Source organism: Peromyscus californicus, unplaced genomic scaffold (assembly GCF_007827085.1).
Source record: "Peromyscus californicus insignis strain IS unplaced genomic scaffold, ASM782708v3 Scaffold_6__1_contigs__length_162567912, whole genome shotgun sequence".
Taxonomy (NCBI): Eukaryota; Metazoa; Chordata; class Mammalia; order Rodentia; family Cricetidae; genus Peromyscus; species Peromyscus californicus.
In genome coordinates this window covers 21026545-21036624 of record NW_026294584.1, presented here as the reverse complement: position 1 = coordinate 21036624, position 10080 = coordinate 21026545, and the positions used below count along the sequence as shown (strand labels likewise).

The window sequence follows — 10080 nt, the reverse complement described above, 5'->3', positions numbered from 1 at the left end:
ATAGGCACACTCTCTAGTTTAATAGTAATTAACATATCTTCTAGTGTGAATTTAAAAATACACATTTGTAGAACGTATGGCATTTGTTTATCTCAACCTGGCCTTTCTTATTCTACCATTTAACATTGTTTTTAAGACTTGGTGGCTTTGGTGACAGAGGCAAGGGAGTGTCTACCTCCTAAAAACCAAACAAACAACAATTAAAAAAAAAAACAAGTAATACATACATGTAGCCTTATAAAGATAAAATGAAGAGCCTTGATTTAAGCCTACCAGCCTGGCTGCCTAAAATGTTCAATCTTTTACCATGGTCCTCACGCATTTCTCCAACCCCTTGTCAAAGCAAAGTTCATGTCAGGTTTCTGCTAAGCAAAACATTTACTCACAGCGATACAGACCTGGTTTGGAACATTTTATTGGCAATACTGGTGTCATATTTAGGAACCACAGACTTTTGTAGGGTTGTGCTAGCTTGAATGATAAGTATCAATGGCCAACTATATTTGAAATATTGTTAAAGTACCTAGAAATAATAGGCATTAAAATTCATTCCGTTCACTGCAACAAACCTCTAAAGACTCCGTGTTCTCAGTGGAACTGGCATACTGTAATTGTTATTTGGAACTTAACGTAACCTCAGCAGCAGCAGAGAAAATACAGTCCTCTCATTACGCACATGCTCTAAGATCGTTTATTTTAATGCTTTCAAATAAATATGTTCCATGCAGCACGTTACAATAAATAAGGAGCAGCAATGTTCTTGTAGTAAATCCATTCATAATGTGAGTCACCATGTAAAACACCACATCTCGAGTCTTTGGCCCTGTACCATATCACGAGGCACGCCACATCTGCACCCAATCATATCTGGCTTCATATGGATTTAATAGGACTATGCCAGAAGTACATGTAAGCACAAATTCAACCAGAGGTTTCCAGCTATTAAACACAGCTACCAAGTAGTTAAAAGGCAACAACTAAACCCCTAAGGGTTCCCTCCCCCTTTTGTTTTTGAGACAGAGACACAGAGATAGAAATGCTGGGGCGGACGTTGGGTGAGTAGGTACATGTGGAGTATATGGGATGACACTGCACAACATGGCCCCTAAAATGCCACAGAGACACTGATACTTGAAAGGACACCAAACACAGCACGGAGGCCTTGACTGCAGACTCTGAGTTCTATCATGGAAGCATAGGAGGGCCACGGAGGCTGGGGGGTGGGAGGGTGGAGCGGCAGGCTCCTCTCACATCTATGCAGCTAACTCAACAGCGCCTTCCTCCTCGCTGTCAGCCCGGTTGGCACGGATCTCCACCAGGGTCCTGGCAAATCGCGTCCATTCATCATTGTGGGGAACCGCCAGCTGCAAAGCAAATCAGTGGAGAAACGATAAGCAAGATAACCCCTTGCATCTTACATGCCTTGGTGTTGGAACGGCCGCTCCTCACAAAAGAATGCAAAGGAAACCAAATACTCTGTGAACCAAGGAGGACCTGAAGTGTGGCGCTTAACCTATAGTTTGTTTGTTTGTTTTTTTTTTCTCTTAGAAAGGACATCACTCACGGAATGTATAAAACTTTTAAAATGTGTATTAACCAAACAATCCCAGTGGCCACGTTAAAGCCCTCATAGTAAGGGAGAGTTCTTTGTTCTTAGGTCCTACGGTGAGCTCAGCAAATAAAAACTACATTATTAACCACGGTTTCTGAATAACTGTGGCATTTTCTTTCTAGTCGAAGCTATCGATCTGTTTTCTAAAATGCCATTAATGAGTCAATATACATGGAGAAAGAATAGCTTACATATGCACAGAAATTTTCCTACTATGAGGTCACACTTGAGCATTTCCAGCAGGACCTGTGTGATGATGGCTATGACGAACTGCACTACTAACTAACATTGACTAAGTGTTCTGTTCTAAGTACATTCCATGTATTAACTCATTCCTCACAGCAGTCGTAGGTGGGGTAAATTTATCCTATGTATGGAACAAAATATTTCCATGTTATCGAAGGAGGGGTGGGGAAATGAGGCATAGGGGGAAAAATCCTACCAAGGCTACATAGCCACCAAGTACCTTTTCCAATGTTATCTGATTTCAGTACTGAATTAATATGCTATATTGATTTGCCAAAAGGGGAGATCTATAAAACTTCTGAAATATTGTCTTCCGGTGTGTACAATTCAATGAAAAGGAATTAACACACCCTTGGTAGAAATTTGGCAGATGAATTTTTTTAGCTGCACTGAAAGATTATGATTTCACACATAGCATCCAAAAATGAGATGTTTAAAGATAACAAAAAAGGGTTTGAAACAGGAAAACATATTTTTTAAGATGAAAAGTTGCTTTGAGTAGAACTCTGAAGAAGTTCAGATACAATAAAATTGATTTAGACATTACAGTCATTTTCTTGGAGTTTCACCATGTAAAATGGTACGATCAATCAATCCATCTACATACTAGGACTATACACAGTATCCATATATTCCATATACATTAGGAACACAATCACCTCAATCAATATACATTATTGAAAGTAAAATAAAAAAGAGGAAGAAGAGAAATCTAAGCATTTAAATTATATCAATAGCTAGAAAATTACCCACTAAACACAACTAGATGATTAGAGCCTTAAATTTTTTATTACAGGAAATCATAGTCTCAGATACTCTCTGTCCCGCCCCCCACCCCCAAAAAAACTTACTAGAGAGTGGCAGTGCCATTCTGTCAAGTGTGACTTTAAATGAGTTCTACTACTAAGGCCAAATGTTTCAAGAATGTAATTCTGGAAATGATGTACAGGTGGGGAAGCGCTCCAGTTTATTATCAGAAATGCCTCTCCAATGAGAGTTTTCATTCAAAACTATGAGTAAGTTTTGGAGTAGTGAAATCGAAATACTTGCCTAGTTACGGAAATGAATCTAAATTTCTCTTGCAGCAATGACACACATTCACAGTAATATCGGATGACATCGTTACCCCTCAGCTCAGACCACTTTCCTTATGGTGAGCACTTCTCTTATAGTTCTTCATTTTTGTCTTCAATTTTACATAATGCTGCCCTGGGGAAACGGTACCCCCAAAATAAAAGATTCAAAATAGCTAACCAAAAGCATAAGCCTGCAAGAGGATTGGTACCATTTATGTGAAAGAATAGGTCCATTTTTCCTGCCCCTCTCCCAGTGCCTGACAAAATGCTTCCAAAAAGAACCATGAAAGGAAAGCCTGAGGAGACAGAAACTCAGTCAGAAAAACACTAACTTTTCCTCACAAAATAAAGCTAAGAGAGACATAAAGCTAAAGACCTCACACCTTTGCATGACTTTAAAGGCTTGGAAAAATATCTTCCCCAATCCAACAGCATATTGCTCACAAGCAGACGAGGATGTCTCACAAACAGAAGACTACACTGCTGTTTCAGGCAGTGAAAGCAAGTTCACCTGTGTTGACCTTTGTAACGTTTTATTGACAGCACTGTACAGGATCTATACACCAGAACAAGAAACTAGGTAAATGCACTCACATTGTTTCATGGAGTAGTTAGTACTGGTGAGACTTAAGCAATGACCTTTGTTGAGATTATAGAACACCTAGCTCGAAGAGTGGCCAGACGCAGTCGAGAATAAATTGACAATCATGTATGCTATATAAAACCACACATGAAATGTTTACAAGATAAATTTTATCAAACCTGAATGTTTCTACTAAAGAAAATTATCCTAGCAATTAAAGTGTTTGGCCTCTTTCATGGAGATAAGACTAACATTTAACATCTTAATTCCAAAGCATGATTTTAAATAGGAAGATTTATCCTCAAGGACATTTGAATTTGCAGATTAAACTTCACAGGCATTTTTATAATATTCAATCAGATTTTGTCCTCTTCCTGATATGCTACTGTTTTATGTAATATCACACACACACATACACACACACACACACACCAAGCTTTTAAAAAAACCCAATTTATTCTGTCGAGTGTTTTCCTCCCTAATATACCACACATCTTGCAGAAATATTAATTTGCTTTGTTCACGCCAAATTCTGGAACAGAACATGCTAGAAACACAATTGCTTCTAGAAACTTGAAGTCACTTTCCCTACCTCATGCTATGATGCCTTTTCATCTAGCTGACTGTAAAAATAACCCAATGTGAATGCACTGTGAGATGGAGAAGGTACACAGCAGACTGCCAGCTCCATGTTTAGAATTAAGCATCACATCAGGAAACACTCTAAGTACAATCTCAGCTCCAATGTGTGAATGTACATTCACAGGCCAGTTCCACACTGGAACTAATATCTTTTGGCATTTGAATTACTTGTAGGTGAGACCAAACAGGTGTCTTACACTCTTTGTCAGTTTACATCGATGACTGCAAATAAAATCTGCTTGGACAGAGCTGTCCCTCTCAACCTTGCCGGTTCCCGATCCTTCTCCGATGGTGTTCTCAGTCAGAAAGAGCGAGAAGGAGGTGTGAGGGCGTAAATGCACTGGAACCTTTCTGACTGCACCTTATTCATTAGTTAGGAAAAGGCTTTGTTCTTATTAAAGAATGATACTGCTCTTTGTCCTAACTTGTGCGTGAATTTACCAAAATGCAATCAGCATGTACACCATGCCAGGCCCTGCACTGGAACTGGAGATCCAGTGAGAACCCTTTTGAAATACGATGAACAGGAAATGGAGGTGAAAATTAATGCTGTTTTTGGTTAGAACAGGTGAATACTGGCATAGATTTTTTTAAACTTTACTGGTGTTCAGAAATGGAATAATATGAGAAGTGTGTCCTTAGAGTAAGTAATGTCTCCCTGTCACACATGTAGCTGTGACAAATGCTGACACCATGGCTTCATTCAGAGAATCTGAGCATCCATGCACTGCTTCCTTGCCCCTTGCAAATAACTGTTTCTAGTAATTTTTAAGAATTTCCACTTATTGCATGGTGTGGTGGCACATTCTTTTAACGCTAGCACTTGGAAGGCAGAGGCAGGCACATCTCTGAGTTGGAGGCCTGTCTGGTCTACATAGTGAACCCTAGGAGAGCCTGGGCTACATCGTGATACCAGATCTCAAAAGAAAATTACATTATGATGGGAAACATATTTATATTTCTAATGGTGATAATAATTCTGATCAATTAAAAATACATGCGAGGTGACAGGGAGAAAAAGCATGTGTAGTGAAATGAAAGCAATGTCAGAAAGGCCTTTTCAAAACTACTGCTGCTGAACCAGCTCGGATCTGGAAACGTTTTCTGCTTCAGCTTTGTCTGCCGGAGTCACACAGAAGGTCAGGGGTGACTCATATTTTCCCACTGTGTCTCAGAGCAGAGCTTACCATAGGCAGTCCATCCTGACAGATAACGGCTGCCTAATTTTTGGGCAAGTGAATAAAGCATTTGAATGCCGTAAGCATCGAGAACTCTGATTTCTAAGACAATAAAATCTCAGCTCTAAAAGCACCCCCCCTTTTATAGATACGGAATAACCCTGTTTTTACAGCCAAGGGACTGAAGGCCAAAGGTAGTTATTGAGGTAGCAATTTGGCCTTAAGGAAAAGGGAAAATAAACCTCAGATTTGGCCAGGACACTCAAGGCTTATTCTTATTTCAGTTACTGCCAATGGCCAGGCACTTAACCTCTCATTGCCTCAATTGTCAAATGAGGATGGGGACATCTGACCATTTATCACCAGAGACATGGACAGGATATGAAAGGTAATCTGAGCTAAGAGGGACTGAGGACAGCATGGAACAGTCAGACTGTCAGTGGTCACTCAGATGGAACAGGTCCCTAAGTCGAAAAGTAGCATACATGATGACATCAGTTCTTCAGTATTTTTCTGAGGACTGTTTTTCTCTTGAAGAATGAGTGCCGACTGCTGTAAGAACATTAAAAGACATGTTTCTACCCCATGGAAAAGGGAAATGAAGGAGCTAGACAGTTTGCTTAAGTCCTTTCCCAGGTGCACGTGGGGCAGGTGAGACCTCAGACTCTAAAAGTGCCAGGCCTCCGTGGTAGAGAGGCAGGCAGGTGATGAGTTTTGAGTCAGCTACTAAAAGATTCTGAAGACTGTAATCGAAGATTCTTAGGAGACAAAAGGTCACCAGCAAAGAGCAAACGCAAACGCGTGAAAAGTGCGGGATAAAGAAATCACGTACGTGGGTAATTTTAGCTTCTTCCACACCCCTGCTACCTCTGTCCCTGGGTCAGGCATCTGACCCTCTCTCTGGCTGAGTGGTTCACCCCTGCAGACTCATCTCCCCCCACCCCCCAAACCCCACCCCCGTGATCCTCCGAGACTCAGTGGTCTGACCACGGGGTGACATGCCTGGGCATCTTGGGTACCTTGCAGGATAGGGAGACACAGACTGGAGAGCAGTTAGAATCGGACAGAAAGCCAGGATTGGCTCTCATCCACCAGAGAGAGTGCCTAAATCATGCTTTCTTTCCCAGATTGTCACTTTTTGGGGTGTGTCCTTAGGCAACTTCTCTGATCTCCCTTATTTGCATGAAGGAAATTTGAGAGTGTGTCTCATGACTGATAGGAAGGAGAGTAAGACAAAAACACAGTGAACACAGTGCTTGGCCCTTTGTAAACCCCAGTTAAATGATGACTCTTACTTTTCATTCTCGTTTATTTTCTTGTCTTCTAATTTTTCTTTTTTTTCTTTTTTCCTCTTCTCTTTCTCCCATTTTTCTTCGCCTACCTAGAACTGCATGTGTTAGTTTATTTTAAAGCATATTTTGTTTCTCTGAAATTCACACCGATGACTTCCTAAAGAGTTACTTCTTTTAAAAACAGTGCTTATCTTTCATGCGCTAAATGGAAGGAAAGAGAGTTGTCAGCTCATAAGAGAATTTTTGTAAGAGTAATTTTTTATTATCATCAAAAATTAAATTTAAAATATATGGATTGCTGCTGGCTATCTATACTAATATTCTCGCCCCACCACACCACCATTATTTTCATTTTTCACACATGACCAATGCATTCCAATGCAGCTATTTGTTTTGTGTTACAGTATTTTCTGCAGTAGGATTCTACATTTTTTTTTAACCTTAAGTTGTAAGGCTTGATTATTGCTGAACATGTTGTTATAAAAATCAAGTGACTATTTATAATCAGGGTTAAACACACAAATATCATTCATGTGTCCCTTTTTATAAGCACAGAGCTAACCGCTCTCAACAGTCCCCAGGTAAATCTCCCTCATTTTTCAGTAAATTCTAAGGATTTATGGTCCCTAGCAGCTGATTTTAAATAGCTCCAGTAAAGGATCATTTCTATACTTCATTAACTAGCCGCAATAACTTCTACCTATGAATATTTTTATGATAAAATATATCCCAGGCACTACTTACAAAGGCAGGGTTTAAAAACCTTGGATAATTAAGAGATTAGAAAAATATTCCATAATCACAATTAAGTTTCTCAGTTCCATTAATCACGGCACACAAACTAAGAGAGGAGGTCTCTAGGTTCCCAGATTAACAGTTTGTGGACGTGTGGTTCATCAGTATCTTTGTAATCTTTCAATTAAATGGAGTTATTTTAAACAATCATGGGACTGTTACATTAACCACCGATTCTGAACAGACACAAGAACAGTTTCTTCTTCTGTGTTACCATCAACGTGGAAGTTTTCTGCTAAGAAGATATTGTACAAATGAGACCTTTTCATTTGAATGCACATTATTTTTTGTGCATCTACAGGAACCAGGGAAGCTTATGTACGTTTCTACAGAGCGACAGTTCAACCTCCCTGTACTCAAGAGGTTAAAACAAAACAAGCCCCCAACACAGTTATTAATGGCACCCAAATTTAGGAGAATGTTAACCCACTGGCATGCAAATATGCATTTGTGTTCAGCGAAAGCCTATATTTTTTAGGACAATTCCCTTTACCACACACACAGATGGCAGCAAAGTGGGAGGTCATGGGCTCTGAAACAGCCGCCTTGGAGCAGCTAGGCAGACCCGCTTCACATAAATGCAGCTCCGCTGTGTTTAATTCACGGAGAGGCAAGGCCCACACCACTGTCAACAATGGCTAGAACTACGGACTAGAATCCCATACTAGGATGCAGCTACATGGGGCAAAGATATGCGAAAGCATTGCCACAGACAGACTGTGATAACTGAGTCTTTGGAGAAGCTTCCGAGAAGTCAGGAAAGCAGGGCACACTCACATCTGTGCTGTAGACTGCTATTACCAGCCAGTCAAGAGGTTAAGATTGCTAGGAAGGTTACTTGCTTTCTAACCTTGTCCTCACTGGGGGTATCTGTGTTTGACTCTCTTTTCCTCTGCCTACTCAACTGCCCAGAAGCTTGGAGACCCATTTGCCAAAAGCTCCTTCCCTTCTATCTTCAAACAGATGGTTTCTTTTTACCACATGTTTCTCAGAGCAACACTTAAAAAAAAAATAATCCATTGCCACCTAATTAATGTGAGAAATGAAAGCAGGAGGTAAGAGGCAAAGCGAATAGAAACAGCTAAGGTGCTAGTTACCATCCATTCCAGGAGGCCAGTAACTACTGGAGGAAATAGACAACTGAAGCACTCGTCTTGAGAAATGAAGTTACAAATATTCTTCATGGTAAAGTTTAGCATGTAAGCAAATCTGCTACTGAAATCGGGAGGTTTTTGTCTGTGGAGAAAACAAAAGCAACCCAACCAACAGCTGGAGAAGAGAGAGCGAATTCCCCAAGTCGTGAAGATGCCCTTGTTTGCACGTGTATTGAAATCACACCAGGCTCCTGTCTTCTGAAATGGCTGCGTGTTGTTATTTTGTCTACTGTTGGGGACAATCCATTTCTCAGCCCCAAAGAGGAGAAAGTGCTGGAGACAATAGCTGATGTGTGATGATGGAAAACAAACTTTCTAAACTCCAATTGCCTCCCTTTCCATAGTACAAAAGATCAAGAAAGAGGCAGGAGACGAGAAAGGGAGTGCTCGTCAAGTCTCTCCACATTAGCTGACTAACCATGCAGCCCTCTTTCCCCTGATATTATTGACTATAGGTTTTCAAGTAAATTCCTAGCAACCACTGAATCTAAGCAGTTTTGACAAAAAGAAAGCTTGTCGCTAAACACCTTAAAAACATTTACCAAGGTAATAAAAGAAATGTCATTTCCTCCTACTGAATGTTTGGGCATAAAAGAGGTATTTTTATAATGCAGTTCATGATTTATCATATCTATAGTGTCCAAAAAAAGCACAATGAAAAGGAAGCATTTTTCCGGCGGTTTGACAACTGTTTGAATCAACTATTATGCTTTCATGGCACTGGTCGTCAACCACTCACTTTTAAAAGCACAGGAGGAAGACCAGGACAATGATTGGGAGGAAGGACAAATGGTCCCTTCTAAATATCCTTTTCTGTGCCAATACAGTTAACTTTTCTGTGTCTACCAGACTACACTCGATTTGGAAGCTGCATTCTGAATGCTTTGTACAATTATGCTTTTGCTTAATTTTCCCCAAAATTTCACACCAGGAATCATTCATTCATTCACCTGTATTTATTGAATTCCTGTTAGGTGACAGCCACAGTGTTGGACCTGGTTAGCCTGCTCTAACAGACAAGGACATATCTTTGGATGCTTCTATGTACTTCAAAGGTCATAAAAACTTTGCAGATAAATTTGATAGCCAAATGAGGGTTGCTAACAGGATTTCTTTTGAGGTCAAAAAGTTGTCTAGTCTTTATGATAATAGATACTAGAAGTTGTTCCATTTCTACCCAAGGGAGCTTAATGCCAAGATCAATAAGAATAAATATCGGGAAATGACTACCTTGTCATCAGGAGAAAGAGTTTAGGAATGGGCCACTCACACAGATTATTTCTACAATAGTAGAAGGCTGGATATTAATCACATGATATATAATTAATGTATTTTAAGTAAAAAATTTAAAGTAAAAGATGTTGTGATAGCTGATATTCTAGAAACTCATGTAAACCTTCCTTGGCAATGGAATAAAATCATCCAATCATTCTTCCTCCCTTTTCAAGTCCAACCCATGTGATATATAAACATTTATAAACACACATAAGCAAATATTTGTT

The 10080-nt window shown here is 39.8% G+C and overlaps 1 protein-coding gene across 7 annotated transcripts in view; it reads right to left on the bottom strand.

Annotated features, from left to right (window-relative positions):
- Positions 1-668: 668 nt before the first annotated feature.
- The window catches only part of Dync1i1 (dynein cytoplasmic 1 intermediate chain 1), a 303029-nt gene continuing 293617 nt past the window's right edge, over positions 669-10080 (bottom strand). For all 7 annotated transcript variants that reach the window (XM_052722316.1, XM_052722314.1, XM_052722313.1 and 4 more), the window contains one exon: positions 669-1364. In XM_052722316.1, coding sequence (XP_052578276.1) covers positions 1254-1364 — 111 coding nt within the window. In that variant the 3' untranslated portion in view covers positions 669-1253. The remainder of the gene's footprint in view (positions 1365-10080) is intronic.